This window comes from Ascaphus truei, unplaced genomic scaffold (genome assembly GCF_040206685.1).
Source record: "Ascaphus truei isolate aAscTru1 unplaced genomic scaffold, aAscTru1.hap1 HAP1_SCAFFOLD_1646, whole genome shotgun sequence".
NCBI lineage: Eukaryota > Metazoa > Chordata > Amphibia > Anura > Ascaphidae > Ascaphus > Ascaphus truei.
Window position 1 is genome coordinate 827 of NW_027454538.1, and position 17533 is coordinate 18359.

The 17533-nt window shown below is 50.2% G+C and overlaps 2 protein-coding genes across 2 annotated transcripts in view; both read left to right on the top strand.

Annotated features, from left to right (window-relative positions):
• Positions 1 to 9892: 9892 nt before the first annotated feature.
• Positions 9893 to 17533, top strand: part of LOC142476705 (class I histocompatibility antigen, F10 alpha chain-like) — a 30267-nt gene continuing 22626 nt past the window's right edge. Inside the window, exons 1-3 of the mRNA XM_075581876.1 lie at positions 9893 to 9932; positions 10137 to 10187; positions 10777 to 11040. Of these exons, the coding sequence (XP_075437991.1) occupies positions 9893 to 9932; positions 10137 to 10187; positions 10777 to 11040 (355 nt within the window). The remainder of the gene's footprint in view (positions 9933 to 10136; positions 10188 to 10776; positions 11041 to 17533) is intronic.
• Positions 11047 to 16173, top strand: LOC142476704 (uncharacterized). The gene is made up of 2 exons (XM_075581874.1): positions 11047 to 14458; positions 15617 to 16173. The coding sequence occupies exons 1-2, from the start codon at positions 13931 to 13933 to the stop codon at positions 15794 to 15796; spliced, it is 708 nt and encodes a 235-aa protein (XP_075437989.1). The 5' UTR covers positions 11047 to 13930; the 3' UTR covers positions 15797 to 16173.

Sequence of the window (17533 nt, forward strand, 5' to 3'; positions counted from 1 at the left end):
CCCCTTCTCTCCCACACACTGCCCCTTCTCCCCCCTCCCTCCCACACACTGCCCCTTCTCTCCCCCTCCCTCCCACACACTGCCCCTTCTCTCCCCCCTCCCTCCCATACGCTGCCCCTTCTCTCCCCCTCCCTCCCACATGCTTCCCCCTCTCTCTCCCCTCCCTCCCACACGCTGCCCCTTAAACCCCCCTCCCTCTGCCCCTTCTCTCCCCCTCCCTCTGCCCCTTCTCTCCCCTCCCTCCCACACACTGCCCCTTCTCTCCCCCTCCCTCCCACACACTGCCCCTTCTCTCCCCCCTTCTCTCCCCCTTCTCTCCCACACACTGCCCTTCTCCCCCCTCCCTCCCACACACTGCCCTTCTCTCCCCCTCCCTCCCACACACTGCCCCTTCTCTCCCCCTCCCTCCCACACACTGCCCCTTCTCTCCCCCTCCCACACACTGCCCCTTGTCTCCCCCTTCTCTCCCACCTCCCTCCCATACTCCCTTGTTTTGTGAAGACAGAACGAGAGGTGATACAAGATGAGGAATATACATGGCAACATATTAAAAAGGGCAACACATTAGGAGGTTAACGTCTCCACAAAAGAACCATATTGAAAAGGCATCATATTAAAGAACCATATTGAGAAAAGAGACACATTCAGAGCAGTGATGTTTAAATAGTAATCATAAAGTAAATTGAATTAAATGACTACATGTTGGACTAGCTCAAAACAACAAACTGTTAAATCAGAAGTGATCAAAAGACAATTAGAGTACATATTTTCACATATAGGGGGCTATGCACTAAGGTCCGAGCTTTTGCGCTGGGCTGAAAAAAATTAGCACGTCCGATAAAAAATGAAGCCGGCGGCGCGATTCACTAAGGCCCTCAGCCCATTTTCTATCGGACGTGCCCATACCTGGCTTATCATGCGTGCAAGCTTTTTTCCCTCTGCTATCGCACTTAAAGTTCACGTACGCTACCTGATAGGAAAAAAAGCCGCACGTTACATTTGCATGGAGATTTGCTATCTCCATGCAAGGCTATTACTGGCGATCGTACACAAAATAAATATATTTTATTTATAGTGTACATGAGCAGGGGGGTCTCCGGAGTTGAACCGCATTGGTTCCATGTCCGAGGACCCCCTACTTCATGAGATACAGGCCCCGTTATGGGGTGTCGGTATCCCCTGCAGTTTAAAGCTCCCGCGTCACGTGACCGGGTTATTTACATTCTCCAGGGATACCGGCACCCCATAAAGGGGCCTGTATCTCCTGAACTAGGGGGTCCTCGACCTGAAACCAATGCGGTTCAGCTCAGGGGACCCCCTGCTCCTGCACACTATTAATAAAAATACATTAATGCAGCTTCATTACCTTAGCGGATAGCCGCTAAGGCAATGAAGGGTTAAGGCACATTAGCATGTTTATTGGGTACAATTGCCCCCAATAAGCAACACACATCCCCCCCCCCCGCCCCCTAACACATACAGTACTGTAATGGGCAAAATTACTATTATCCACATATGGATAATAATGCATTTGCCCATTTAAAATACATATAAATTACAATAAATACAGTCAAAACATTTAACACTTACGTTTTACAGGCACCCACGATGAAGGCCATCTTCATCCTCATCTTCATTCTGCCCATGCCCCTACGGTGCTGCAAAACATGCTCAACAATTACAATAGCCAATGTAATGTCCCCTAACCCCTTAATCACCATAGCGGTATTAACCGCTACAGTCATTAAGGGGTTAACCCACCCTCACCCACCACTCGGGAGGCCTACATACCCTCCCATTCTAACCCCCCACCCCGTAAGGCCTAACCACCCTCACCCACTACCCACAAGGGAGGCCTACCCACATACCCTTGGGGCCAATACACCCCCCCCCCCCCAACACTACAGTACAATAATGTGCCAAATAACTATTATCCAGATATGGATAATATATTATTTGCCCATTATGAAACACATAAAACATCCACAAATCAAAACATGAATTTTTAATCTTAAAACCACCACATTGCATGTTAAAATAAATAGAGCAGCCATTGCAAATTTAAAAAAAACAAACTGCAGCTAAACAAATGTCTATGAAATGTCACACATTTGCATTGAGTGTGTACATGATGCAAATAATCTGTGCATCATATAACACTATGCAAAATATATGTAACAATAAAATACACTATGAACAATGTCCCCTAACCACCAATGCCATCCTGAAATCAATTAGAAAGTAACCAACATCAATACAATTAGCATCAATCAATTAATCCATTTCCTCAAACAATTAAAATACAATACAAATCAATTATACAATTCCCTATTCAATTGCTAAAGCCAAACCATTGCCAAACAATTATAATTTAAAGTGACCACCATCATTCTAATCTTACTACCATAAAGAAGCCTTTAGCTAAATACAAATTACATTATTCACAACAAGGACAAAATAAAGATGCTAAATACATTATCCATACATGAAAAGAACCTAAACATGAGCCAAACAATCAATTATTATCCTTGTATGTCTATCCATACAGATAGATAAACATAACATACAGGGGCAATAATACAGCATCAAATACAATGCATTTACATACAAAATTCACATACAATACACCCATTCAGTGTCCGTGAATGTATTATATACATAGATACATTAACGGGCATTAAATGGGAGTGAAAAAATAAAAGACATGAATGAAAATCATAAAAACCTGTAAAAGTTAAAATAATAAACGTTTCTTTTGTTTACTCACCATTAGATGTCCACTCACTGAAATCCAGGCGACCCGGAAGCACAGGAACCAATCCACAGGTAAGCCATAAAATAAAAAACCATAACAAATCCACGTCTGTGTCTTCTTCCATCTTCTTCCGGCTTCTTAGGCCACGCCCTTCTTCTCTTCTTAGGAGGGGAGATGTTCCCTCCTCTGCGACTAGCTTCAAAATGAGGCGACATAGGCTTTTATAGGCCTATGACGTCACATTTTGGTCAAATGTTTCCCACGGTCCTGATTGGGCCGTGAAAAAAAACATGATGACGTCATTTAAAGGCAATGAAAGCACAGCCAATCAGAATGGCTTTGCTTCAATTGCCTTTAAGATGATGTCATTAAAAGAAACATGGCCGGTCTCACATGGTACCGTAGCAAATCAGAGCATGGGAACTCCATCATATCTCTGATTGGCTCTAGTAGACCATGTGACAGAGGCTTGGGGAGAACGGATGTGACGTCTTTGAAAGCGTGTCACATGGTACTAGAGCCAATCAGAGTTGGGATGTATTTCCCACGCACTGATTGGCTACGGTACCATGTGAGACCGGCCATGTTTCTTTTAATGACGTCATCTTAAAGGCAATTGAAGCAAAGCCATTCTGATTGGCTGTGCTTTCATTGCCTTTAAATGACGTCATCATGTTTTTTTTCATCGGCCAAATCACATGTTTTTCACGGCCCAATCAGGACCGTGGAAAACATTTGACCAAAATGTGACGTCATAGGCCTATAAAGCCTATGTCGCCTCATTTTGAAGCTAGTCGCCGAGGAGGGAACATCTCCCTCCTAAGAAGAGAAGAAGAGCGTGGCCGAAGAAGCCGGAAGAAGATCCCAGAAGACCCCAAAGAAGACACAGACGTGGATTTGTTATGGTTTTTTATTTTATGGCTTACCTGTGGATTTTTTCCTGTGCTTCCGGGTCGCATGGATTTCGGAGAGTGGACATCTAATGGTGAGTAAACAAAAGAAAAGTTTATTATTTTAACTTTTACAGGTTTTTATGATTTTTCATTCATGTCTTTTATTTTTTCACTCCAATTTAATGCCCGTTAATTTATATGTATATAATACATTCACGGACACTGAATGGGTGTATTGTATGTGAATTTTGTATGTAAATGCTTTGTATTTTATGCTGTATTATTGCCCCTGTATGTTATGTTTATCTATCTGTATGGATAGACATACAGGTATAATAATTGATTGTTTGGCTCATGTTTAGGTTCTTTTCATGTATGGATAATGTATTTAGTATCTTTATTTTGTCATTGTTGTGAATAATGTAATTTGTATGTACAGTATCTAAAGGCTTCTTTATGGTAGTGAGATTAGAATGATGGTGGTTACTTTAAATTATAATTGTTCTGGCAATGGTTTGGCTTTAGCAATTGAATAGGAATTGTATAATTGATTTGTATTGTATTTAATTGTTTGAGGAAATGGATTAATTGATTGATGCTAATTGTATTGATGGTTACTTTCCAATTGATTTTCAGGGTGGCATTGGTGGTTAGGGGACATTGTCATAGTGTATATTATTGTTACATATATTTTGCATAGTGTTACTGCACCGACACACTTATTCGAGCAAATACCCAGTATGTACCTGGCAGATACCTGGAATGCGCCGCTCCTCACCTCTGACAAGCCCCGTTGCGTTTGCCTTCCCAGCCTGGGTTCATGCCTGGCTGACGGGCGGCTGATCTGTTAAATGATAATGATTAGGATTAATAGGCTGCAATGCTTCGCGTGTCTACCAGATGGCATAAATTCATGAATTGTAATGCAGTATATATATATATACTGTGCAGTATTGCAGCCAGCGGGAATAAAATGCTTCAATCCCTGCCTGGAAAATAACCCAATGCACTCGGGCAGAAAACAGTCACAAACCTCAATACACCCGGGTATACCCGAATTCGTGGGACTAGCCGAGCTCGAATAAAGTGTGTCGCCAGTGTATATGATGCACAGCTTAATTGCATCATGTACACACTCTATGCAATTGTGTGACATTTCATAGACATTTGTGTAGCTGCAGTTTGTTTGTTTTTATATTTGCAATGGCTGCTGTATTTATTTTAACATGCAATGTGGTGGTTTTAAGATTAAAATTCATGTTTTGATTTGTGGATGTTTTATGTGTTTCGTAATGGGCAAATAATATATTATCCATATCTGGATAATAGTTATTTGGCACATTATTGTACTGTAGGTGTTTGAGGGGGGGGGGTGTATGTATTGAATGTATAGGCCAGGTTTATTTATTTTACATTCAGGGTTGGTTCCTTGGTTCTGCGTGAGACCTCTGGAGACCACCTGCGGTCTCCTCGGGTATCTCACGGGTATCAGGCTGGTGGTTCCACGGGTGACACCTGCGGGGATGAAGCGGTGGTCCCACATCTGTGAGGGCACCGCGGACCCGTAGTCTGCGGGAAGAACCGGTGGTCCCACATCCGTGGGGGCACCGCGGACCCGTAGTGAGCACGCGTGAGTTCCCCAGACCCCTGTGAGAACCACCCGAGGCCCCGCAGACACCTGTGGGTCTGACCCGGGGCTCCCAGACATCCGCGGGCCTACCGTGGAGACCCAATTGTGGCCCACGGTGACCCGCGGAGACCACCTGGGGGCCATGGCGCTTGGCAGGACCCACCAACAGGCCTCCAGAACCTGTGTGAAACAAGTTGTTGGTACCCTGTAGGTCTGTCAGGTGACCCACCAGCCCGCGTCGGGCTGGGTATGAACCTGTATGTAAAAGAACAAATCATGTATTTATGGGGGGCACAGAGGGTGGGTTATGTATTTAATAAATAGAATGATGTTTAATGTGGGGCTGTGTATTGTTTTTAATGTGGGTACTGGGGTGGGGTAAGGGGGTATTGGCCCAAGGTTATGTGGGTAGGCCTCCCTTGTGGGTAGTGGGTGAGGGTGGTTAGGCCTCACGGGTGGGGGGTTAGTGTGGGAGGGTATGTAGGCCTCCGAATGGTGGGTGAGGGTGGGTTAACCCCTTAATGCCTGTAGCGGTTAATAACCGCTACGGTGATTAAGGGGTTAGGGGACATTACATTGGCTATTGTGATTGTTGTGCATGTTTTGCAGCATGAGAGGGGGCATGGGCAGGATGAAGATGAGGATGAAGACGGCCTTCATCGTGGATGCCTGTAAAAGGTAAGTGTTTTTACTGTATTTATTGAATGTTATATGTATTTAAAATGGGTGAATGCATTATTATCCATATGTGGATAATAGTAATTTTGCACATTACTGTATAGTATGTGTTAGGGGGGTGTATTTATTTATAAATATTGTTTATTATTTTTGGAGGCGCAACATTGGTACCCCGGACTTCCGCGGGGACCCCCAGACTCCCGCGGGGACCCCAGCCGGCCTGTTGTATTGGTGTTGCGCATGCAAAAAGGTAAACAAAGAATTTTTCTAAGTCCTACTTTTTTATCACCAGCCTTTAGCTGGTGAGCTTTATCAGCGCAACTTTCACGTACAATAAGTTTGCGTTGCTTAGTGAATCCCGCAGAAGGGCAGGATTCAGCGCAACAAATGATCGCACGAGCAAAGTTGGACTTAGAAAAAATTTCAAGGAAAAGCCCGTTTTAGAGCGCAAAGTGCCTGTTTGCGCGGCTTAGTGAATCGCGCTCAGCGGGACTTCACGTTCTAAGAGCACTTTGCGCTCTTAAAACTACTTATCACTGCTTAGTGCATAGCGCATAGCCCCCATAGTGTGAAAATACAGTCCATGTATAAAGGTTCAGTTCATAAGGAACTCAATGTTTGAAGGACATTCACTATGAGATCATGACGCCTATTCTGACAGGACCTAACTATTGGGCAAAGGGTGGTTTAATTGTCCATAAAGGATCCAGATCCCAATCGGTATTATTATCCTTTCTACGACTTTCTGGATATCTGCAGTAGTGCTCTGCCAGTTTTCTTCCTATCCTTTCTTCATACCTGCCTACCCGCATAGGATAGAGCCCAGCTGCCTAAGACTGGTGCCAGGGGTACAGCGCCCGACCGCCTGCATCGGCGCCTCCAGCCCGCACAATCTTTTCAGGGGGACCGTTAGCTGGGGCCCAGCCGCATCGGGTGGAGCCCAATTTTGGGTATTTACGGTGTCCCTACGATGACTGGCCTGACAGTTCCGCCACCCGGAGGACCCATTAAGGCCACTTACTGGGGACTCGCCCCACACCCCCAGCTGTGACCCTACACCCTGACTGCTGATCGCTTGCAAAGGACTGCGCCTATTATTAATAAAATTGCCCCGGCCCTCGTCCGACAGGTGCAACCCATGCCCCTTGTGTCAAGCCAAAGCTGGTGGCATTTATGCCTCCTCTTTCCCGGCAACGTTTTAAAATTCCTGTTGGACTGAAATTTGGTTAGAGGAGTTGAATCTTTATGCGTCAGGAAAACCTCGCCCACTTGCGATCGTTGCCCGGCGTAACGCTTTGCCGCCCTCACAGGGCACGCGCCTGTGATTTATATCAAGCTTCCCTGGGACGTGCTTTGCTTTAATACACATACCTGCATATCTTCCCTTTTTTTTTTTTTTTAAACTATCCTTATGCTCCACAACCCGTGAGGGAATAATTAGCTGGGCAAGCAGTGTGGGGGGGGGGGAGGCGAGTGCAAATGGGGCCCCCCCACCACTGGTGCGAACCCCCTCCCCCTTAAACCCCTCCTCCAGCACCTTGCCCTCTCCCGGTCGGGGTACCCCCGTCCCAATGGCTCAACCCCTAAGCTGGCCGGTGTTGGGGCCCTCATTGGGTGCATACCCTCCTCCCTGGTAGGGGTTCCCCGTAGCTTGTGCAGTGCCTGTCGTTAAACGTCCAACATTCCCCTTTCTTGCCTCTGGCCTATTGAATAACTCCCGGGCTGCCCCTCGGGAAAGGGCACGTCACCCCCTGCTTCCCCTGTCCCACTAACTTCATCCACAGTTCCCGCCACGCTGACCCCCCGTGTTCGTCATGTATGGTCTGTATCACATTCAGGTATTTCATCACATTGTGCAATTGTTTTGGGTGTTTTGAAAGGAAACAGTCCCCGAACACAGAGAAACCCAGAATCCAGTTCGCATTACTCCCTCACAACCTGCACTTTCTCGCCCGCCTCCCGCGCGCGCTTCCTCTCTGCTCGCCCCGTTACAGACAGCTTGAACATATCCACATACGTCCTGTTACCTATGTCTCTCTGTGTTCTCCCGGGCAGGTGTGTGTACAGGGAGCTTGTCTCGACCACCAACGAATCCTGGCGTGCTTTGTGCTTTTTCGCCTTCACCTTCCTACTTCGCTTCGCAGTCTTGCCCAACGTTTCTACCCGCTTCCTTATGCGCTTTACCCCTGGGGTCTTGTCGCTGTCTGCGCCGCTGCTGGTGTTTGACTCGGTGCTCGCCCTCGCGCTTTCACTATCGTCGCTGTCTGACCCTTGGGAATCAGTCCGACCCAGTCATAACCAACCTCCCATCATTAACGTCATCACTTCCCAACACCGCATTATCATGCTCACCTGATCCTGCAGCCTGGACACCTGATGGCCGGTCCTGGATCTTTTGGCCGCCGCACGGCTCTTGTTGCTGCGTCCAGGCGTATCTGACGGGGGGTCGCCCGGGACGATAGGGGACCGGTTGACACGCGGTGGCCAGTAGGGCTGCCGTCAGATCCAGGGCTGGCGCAGGTATATAAGGGGCGGGTGCATATGGCGTGGGGGGCGCAGCTGTGTAGAGCGCGAAAGGGATGGGAGTGAAAGGGGCGTGGGGCGCAGCTGAGAAGTGTGCGTAAGGGGCGGGTGGGGCAGGTGCGTAGGCCTGGTGAGCGAAGGACGCATAGGAGGGTGCGTAAGGCAGGGGAACTGCATCAGCGGGAGGGGGTTATTCCGCAGCATATCTGTGCAGCCGGAGGGGGGAATCTGTGCAGCAGGAGGGGGGGGGATGAGGGCAGCAGGAGGGGGGATGTGTTCTGTGCTGCTGCTGGGGGCTGTGCTCTGTGCTGCTGCGGGGGGCTGTGCTCTGTGCTGCTGCTGGGGGCTGTGCTCTGTGCTGCTGCTGGGGGCTGTGCTCTGTGCTGCTGCTGGGGGCTGTGCTCTGTGCTGCTGCTGGGGCTGTGCTCTGTGCTGCTGCTGGGGGCTGTGCTCTGTGCTGCTGCTGGGGGCTGTGCTCTGTGCTGCTGCTGGGGCTGTGCTCTGTGCTGCTGCTGGGGGCTGTGCTCTGTGCTGCTGCTGGGGGATGTGCTCTGTGCTGCTGCTGGGGGCTGTGCTCTGTGCTGCTGCTGGGGCTGTGCTCTGTGCTGCTGCTGGGGGCTGTGCTCTGTGCTGCTGCTGGGGGCTGTGCTCTGTGCTGCTGCTGGGGGCTGTGCTCTGTGCTGCTGCTGCTGGGAGCTTGTCACGGATGCTCACTGCAACCTGGACTGAACCGCGGGGCCGAGTGGGGAATATATAGATATATAGTTATAGATATATCTATCCACCGCTCTAAGCCACAGGATGGGTCCGGATTGCAGGGTCGTGAACGTAGCCGGGTCAGGATAGGAGAGTGGAGGGGGTAGCAGGTACTTGCCTATGGACCGGGATTAGAGAGCGTAGAATGGTCGAGATCCGTAAGCCGTAGTCGAGGATTGGAGAGCATAGAGTAGTAGATGCCCGTAAGCCGAGTTCGTGGAGAAGAGAGGTAGCCTAAGTTCGTTAGCCAAGGTTCAGGGGAACGAGAAGAGACAGGTCAGGTACAAGCAGGGTCACAACAGGTATTCAGAATAAACGTAGACAGGTACTCGGGCTGCAAGTGAGCACGGTGCATAGAAAGGCCTATGCTCAGTAACGACCAGAAGGTGAATGAGGCATATATACAGAAGAGAACCAATCGGAGAGAAGGGAGGAGTGACCCAGATATATGTAGACCTGTGTTAGGCTGTGGCAGGGTGAAGCTCAGGTGTAGCCCACCTGAGATTAGTCCAGGCAGTATTGCATGTGCAGGTTCCTTTAATTGGCGCATGCACGTGTCCTCGAGGCAGGAGCGGGACACGCAGAGGTGTGTACGCGGACGGGAGCCGCTACGCGCCTCCGGAAGACAGGGGCGGCGCGCCGGTGGAGGATCAGGAGATGCAGCTGCGTGGGCCACCGCACCGGCGTGTGGATGCCGGTGAGTAGGAGGGCGCGGGAAACAGAGGCGCTGACCTGACAGGGCTGTGTTCTGTGCTGCTGCTGGGGGCTGTGCTCTGTGCTGCTGCTGCTGCTGGGGGCTGTGCTCTGTGCTGCTGGGGGCTGTGCTCTGTGCTGCTGCTGCTGCTGGGGGCTGTGCTCTGTGCTGCTGGGGGCTGTGCTCTGTGCTGCTGCTGGGGGCTGTGCTCTGTGCTGCTGCTGCTGCTGGGGGCTGTGCTCTGTGCTGCTGGGGGCTGTGCTCTGTGCTGCTGCTGGGGGCTGTGCTCTGTGCTGCTGCTGCTGGGGGCTGTGCTCTGTGCTGCTGCTGCTGGGGGCTGTGCTCTGTGCTGCTGCTGCTGGGGCTGAGGATCACAGGAACCTGCAGGGAGAAAGAAAACAAAATCAGTGAGGAGCTACTAGCCAGTGCCAGGTTTAAATAGCCCACGCGAGTACCCCTCCCACTGTTGGCACGCGCGCGAATCTAACAAACCTCGTGGTGGGGGGGGGGGGAAGGAAAGGAAGCAACAGTATGTACCCCCAAAAGGCACCGCAGCCCTTATGGATGCGACAGCCCCATTTTTGGGACCTCCTGCCTCTCTTACACGGGGTCTCAGCTCCAGGCTCTGGGCTGCTTGTTTTCTGTGTGTCACTGTGTGTGTGTGTGTGTGTGTGTGTGTATTTACCTATATCTGTGTCTCTCAGACAGTCACTCCCTGCAGTATTATTACACAGGGGTCTCAGTTCCAGGCTTCGGTCTGCCTCTGTTTTGTGTGTGTGTGTCACTGTGTGTGTGTGTGTCACTGTGTGTGTGTGTGTGTGTGTATTTACCTATATTTGTGTCTCAGACAGTCACTCCCTGCGGTATTATCACACGGGGGTCTCGGCTCCAGGCTCCGGGCTGCCCCTGTTTTCTTCAGTCGGGTATCTGGATGACCGGGAGATAATGAGGTATGACAGTGACAGTCGGCGGTTCCGTCCCGTGGCTCCGTGGATGGAGAAGATCAAGGATCCGGATTACTGGGAAACACAGACACTGATCGGCAAAAGCAATGAGGCTGCATTCAAACGCGACGTGCAGATAGCGATGCAGAGATTCAACCAGACAGGAGGTGAGACACTCATTATACTCCCATTACATGCGGTGTTATACACAGGTATATATTATATATATGACTGACCTTTTATACACAGGCCTGTCCTGTTATACCCACATATAGCGCTGGCAGTAATAAGAGACGTCCTGTGTTATACGTGTGTGTGTGCATACATACATACATACATACATACATACATACATACATACATATATGCATCTAACCCTTTATACACAGGCCTGTCCTGTTATACCCACGTATAGCGCTGGCAGTGCTCCTTTGAACTAGGCCAGATCCCCCACAAGGTCCCAGATAGATGCCCTGATTCCCAGTAGATACTGTGAGCTGTACATTCTGTAGGGAAAGGCCTCAGATAGGGACCCTTTCCCAGTAGTAAGAGAGAGAGATACGCTGCAGGACATTTCTTGAAGGAGAAGCGCGGCCTGTTGCAGCCTGTTGCGGCCTGAGCAGACCAAGACTCCATGATAAAGACTATTTATAGGGGTACCATCCGAGAGTCAATAAATTAAATATGAAAAGACCTACCTTAATGGGTGGCTTAGCGGTACCCTGCCTGTTGTCATACTACAAAGCGGCTCAATTAAGTCATATTATACAATGGCATTCTGATCCTAAACTAAAAAGATGGGTGGAGCTGGAGAGTGCGGCCTGCGCCCCATTAGAGCTTAACAACCTGATTTGGCTACCCAAAACTGCAAGAAAATTGGCTATGCTACCGCTTACCTCAATGACCAACACCATATCGGTCTGGGAAGGAACGAGATTGAAAAACTCGCTTACCTCAGGAAGTTCGCTGATGTCGCCCATTTGGAACAACCCCGGCTTTGCGCCCGGCCTTACTGGTAACAACTACTCAAGTTGGAAACTAAAAGGATATACCAGACTCAAAGACCCGGAGGGCTATAATCTAAAAATCAAATCATTCGATCATATCAGACTAGAAAAAGATATCCCCCACGTAGAATTCTATAAATACCTCCAGCTTAGAGCATTTTATAATAAATCCGCCCCACACCCTCCCCTGACAAATTTCGAAAAGCTCTGTCGGACAGAAACCGACACTAAGGGACTTATACCTACGATATACGGAGAGGTAATCGAGTCAGTAGCATCAAAACAGCAAATACCATCTTTCCGCAATCATTGGGAATTAGACCTAGGGGAGTCTCTAGAGGATGAAGAATGGAACACCATATTCTTGGCTACAGCCAAAAGTTCTATATGCACCACACTGAAGGAGAACACATATAAAGTTCTTATGAGATGGTACCTCACCCCACTCAAATTATCGAAATTCATTCCAGGGTCCTCCCCACTGTGTCCTAAACAATGTGGAGGAACAGCTGACCTGTTACATATGCTGGGTCCTGCCCGCGGATCTCCCTAGTTTGGGAACAAATCAGGAATTGGATCCAGAGGATTTTTGACCTCTCTACTCCCCCAGACCCATGGCTGTTTCTATTAAACAGACCCTTAAAAGGCCTGTCAAAGTCGCATAATAAACTCATTGCACATTTCGCAATAGCAACGCGGTGTGAGATCGCAGCATTATGGAAACGCCCCGAAATTCCAATTATCCCAAAGATTCGGAATCGTATTTGGTTTATATACCAGATGGAAAAGTTAACGAGCTTAGTTAATGACACTGGCGATAATTATCTAAAAGTTTGGGCTCCTTGGCTAGCTCAGACAGACATCCCCGGGGTAGAGCGTAACACAATTTGGCTATAATAGTAATAGATGCGTTCTCCTACAGAGAGGGGAAGCCCTTGCCCACAATAAATACCTCACACACCATGAGGCCGCTCATCTATACCTTATTTCGGCTCCTCCGGCTAATCGGTGGTACTAAGGACGTCTCAACAGCCCTCAGCAGCCGTTCCATCCACCCCTTCCGATCTCCCACCCCTATCCTACATCCCTTCCCTCCTCCCTCCCCCCCCTTTTTTTTTTATTGTTATTTATTAGTGTTATTATTTCCCCCCAACTCCTCACAATAAGAGTGACTGACTATCATCCCCCGCACAGTTAAGTAGGGCTCGAAAAACCGTGCGGGTCTGTAATGCGTAAATTAATGTTTACTATATGCTAATTTGAACAATGTTTGTCTGAATGTTTTTTTATGTATAACAAGCATGTATTCACCAATAAAATCCAAGTTATAAAAAAAAAAAAAAACCTGCTGGGGGGTATGGCGCGAAAGCTGTGGCCGCGCCCTCATGGACAGTGACAAGCTCAGCCCTGGTGCTGGGGCACACCGTGAACTTGTGGGACCCTCCCCTAATCTCAACCAGGGGGAGTGGTTTCCAGTTGTGCCAAATGAGGTTGAAGCTAGAAGAGGGAGGAGTTACTAAACCAGCCCCTGCCCTTCAGTTGCGAGGAGCTGGAGAACAGGAAAGACCTCTGCTAAAGGTGTCTCCTGTTATCAACATGGCTGGCAAAGCGAATGAAGAAACGGACATCTCTGCCCACCCCTATTCGGCTCCAGGAGGCTTCCTGGTGCTCATGGCGGGCGGAAAAGAGACTGTCAAATGGCTGTGTATGCAGTGCAGGCTGCCGGGTGGTGGGGTCAGCACCACGTCCAGATGCCCTCAATGTGGCATCCATTACTTATGGGCCGTGCAACCTTTTGTGCCCGGACAGACCGTGGAGGCGGGAGCGGACACAGCCATGCTGACGGCTGAAGCCCCGCGTGCGGCCTGGAAGGAACCAGTTGATCCCGGAGCATGGGGATCGCTCCTTATGATAAAAACGGAGCCTGAGGAGAAAGGGACATGTATGCGAGGTGAGAGCCGAGAACCTCACCATCGTTTCCCGGACGGGAGTGCCACTCCCTGAATCGGCGTTTGGATCCTCGGACGACGAACAAGCGACACCGGTGGTGATGCGCCTACCGGCGGACCACTACAGCGATGCAGCAAGAGAACCGGCACTTACCTGTGTCGCGCCGGAGCGGAGTCGCAAGTCGCCGGTGCAGAGACAACCGGAGAGGCGGAGTCCCACGGCCATGGTGACTGGCGGAACCGACGGCGGAGAAGGAACCATCCCGAGCCGACAGAGCGATAAGCGACACCCTTGCCCTCCCCAGGCGCCGGTTTTGGCAACGGCGGAGAAAGGCCTAGCCCAGGCTCGAGCGGAGCGGAGAGCAGAACCATCACTTCCGGCGTTGGATGTCGTTCTGGAAGAAGAGGTTCCGGTGGGGAACCCAACCCAAGATGGCGGCGGTGAGTCCCGCGAGATTGATGACATCACTTCCGGCGGGCACTGCGGAACCGGATGGAAGATGGCCGCGTCCCGCGACCAAGTAGCTGTACCAGATCGCCTGGATCCGGGAAGAGCTAGCAGGCCCTGCGGAAGCCTGGAAGCAGCGAGACGGGAGAACCGGAAGGCCAGTCCGATGGCACCGGGCAAGGTAGCGAAGAGATTGCGGGTCGTAGCCCCGCGGATGCCGGCAGTATTTCCCTATGCCCAACCCCCAGCCATAGTTAAAGCCCCTGCCCCTGTCACTTTTTCCTACGGGTCCCAGTCGAGCCAAGGCTTGTCTGGGGAGTCCCGAGCCACTTCGGATGAAAGGACTGGGGAGAACTTGGACTATGGCGAATGTTTTACGTCGGATGACGGGTCGGGTGGGGGAAGATACATGCGACAGGTGTCCTGTTCTAGTGATTGCCCTAGTTCTATCAGTGTTAAGGTCACCAGTAGGCCCAAAAGGTTAGGGTCCAATTCCCGATTGACCGATACCTCAGGGATATCCTCAGGGGGAGAGCAGGAGGATGGTGAGGGTACTGTAGCGGTACCAGAGGATGCGGGGGAGAGAGAGACCAGGTGGTGGGCGCCCAAATTCAAAGGGTAAGAGGCCTGGCTGGACCGCACTAGATTCATTTTAAGAAGAGAGGGGATAGTTGATTACTGGTGGGGAGTAGGTCAATTCAGCGAAGCGGAACGGCTGGAAGAACTTAGGCTAAGGTGGCATGACATCAATACGGGGGTAGTGGATCCCAAGGGGACAGACAGATTCCGGGACCCCGTAGAACCTAATGAGCCGTTGTCTTGGGTGCTGCCAGGTAAGGCAGGCAATGCCAGATTAATTAGGACTAGCAGGGCTGAGCGGGCCATAGTGACAAAGTACAAGAAATCCCACGGGTTGGAGTACCCTTATGTCCCTGAACCTTTAATGCAGGAGATAGAGGACCAGAGGCATGGATGGTTACGGGAAACTATAGAGGAGTACACCCTGACCAAAGGTAGTGGGTTCTCTGCTCACAAGACGGAGGAGAGAATTTCTCAGCTCATGAGGGTATGGAGCATTGGGCGCAATGTGTACATGCATAGGGTAGAATACGGCCAGAGAATGGGCTACCCAGGGAATACAGCGTGACGGTCAAGGATAGCGCTGGCCGGGAAGTAAAGAAGCCAGATCCCAGGCACTATTATTAGGAAAGTACTGGGACATACTCTTCAGGAGCAGTGCAGTCTGCTGGTCAGCAGGCACAGGTTAAGTTATGTTATTATGTGAAATATGAGAACTGTATATATGAAATTTGATCATGTGTATTGTTATGTTTTGCAGTGCTGCCTGGAGGAAGATCTGACAAATTTAGGTCCCAGACGGGCCGTTGGGATTCACCAGGGGGAGAATGTAGCCATGTTTAAAAATGGTATACAGTTCTCTCTCATGCTGGCAGTAAACCTGGTAAGGATACAGGATTGCCAGCATCAATCATGGAGGTTTGCCCTCACATCCTGGTGAGGTGTCATATGTATTCAAGGGGAGTGGTAACATGCTCTGAGTCCACTGCTAGTGACATCAGAGATGTGGCTTTCCTAAGGTATATAAGGCACAGCACTGCCCAAAGTTGGTGTTCAAGATCAAGTGTGTTAACTGCGAGTTCAAGAGAGTGGTTCTACAGCAAGTAGTCAGATCTGCAGCAGCAAGGCTGGCAGGGCCTACACTGTGTCCAGGGACCTGGCACAGGAGATGATCTCCCTGGGGGGAGAGGTGACCCAACTCCATTGGGAGGGCAGATTCTTCTGAAGGGGAGTGCTGTACAAGATGAGCGGCTAAGCTATTTGCTGCGAGGGGCAGTCTGCCTAGACCATCAATAAAGATGCCCTTGTTCACAAGAACCCCCACGTGTGAGTGTGAAGTTACTCCACAGAGGAAGGCACCACAGAGGAGTTCCTCATCAGAACCATCTCCTTGCGGACGCAGAGATCCTGATGAGGTGGAGGCGCTGCACTGTATGTAGGTAGGACTCAAGCACACTACCTCAGCTGCCTGTCTGGCTGACATTCCCCATAACACCATCATGCGGGAGACTCAGGAGTCCTGTTTCCAACAGGTGCACCACCAGACACTACCATGTAATGGGGACTGGTTAGACCACAGGGGCCAATGTGAGATTGGGTGGGTCAGGAAGGTCCAGAAAACCCGTTACATAAGCTTAATCAACACATGACATCAGAGCTGCAGGTTTCTTGTGTTAATTTAATTGGGTGATGGTGATTGGTTAATTGACTTTCAGTGATTGATCACACACACACCCCTTTCTCTCTACCTCCCCCCATATCCCTCTATTGGCGTTCTCCCCACCCCTACATTCTCATTCCACCCTTCCCTGTCTCTCTCTCACCTCATTCTCTTTCTCCCTCTCTCCCCCTCCCCCCATTCTCTCTCTCTTTCCCAACATTCTCTCTGTCCCCACATTCTCTCATTCTCTCTCCCCCATTCTCTCCCTCCCTCTCCCATCCCTCACTCCCTCTCATTCTGTGTCTCTCCTCCATTTTCTGTCTCTCTCTCTTCCCCCCCCCCATTCTCTGTGTCTCTCTCTGCCCATTCTCTGTGCCTTGCCCCCCCATTCTCTGTCTCTCTCGCTCTCCCCTCCATTCTGTCTCTCTCCCCTCATTCTCTGTCTCTCTCTCTCCCCTCATTCTCTGTCTCTCTCTCTCCCCTCATTCTGTCTCTCGCTCCCCTCCATTCTCTGTCTCTCTCTCTCCCCTCATTCTCTGTCTCTCTCTCTCCCCTCATTCCCTGTCTCTCTCTCTACCCTCATTCTCTGTCTCTCGCTCCCCTCCATTCTCTGTCTCTCTTCTCCCCTCATTCTCTGTCTCTCGCTCCCCTCCATTCTCTGTCTCTCTCTCTCCCCTCATTCTCTGTCTCTCTCTTCCCTCCATTCTCTGTCTCTCTCGCTCTCCCCTCATTCTCTGTCTCTCTCTCCCTCATTCTCTGTCTCTCTCTCTACCCTCATTCTCTGTCTCTCTCTCCCCTCCATTCTCTGTCTCTCTCTCTCCGCTCCGTTTTCTGTCTCTCTCTCTCCCCTCCGTTCTCTGTCTCTCTCTCTCCCCTCCGTTCTCTGTCTCTCTCTCTCCCCTCCGTTCTCTGTCTCTCTCTCTCCCCTCCGTTCTCTGTCTCTCTCTCTCCCCTCCGTTCTCTGTCTCTCTCTCTCTCCCCTCCGTTCTCTGTCTCTCTCTCTCTCTCTCCCCTCCG

What these genes read in the sequence shown, in the direction of transcription:
- LOC142476704 (XM_075581874.1), top strand. Translation starts at nt 13,931, where the DNA reads ATGCGCCTACCGGCGGACCACTACAGCGATGCAGCAAGAGAACCGGCA. An exon ending in GTCCGATGGCACCGGGCAAG is followed by an intron (nt 14,459 to 15,616) that starts GTAGCGAAGAGA and finishes TATGTTTTGCAG; the next exon opens with TGCTGCCTGGAGGAAGATCT.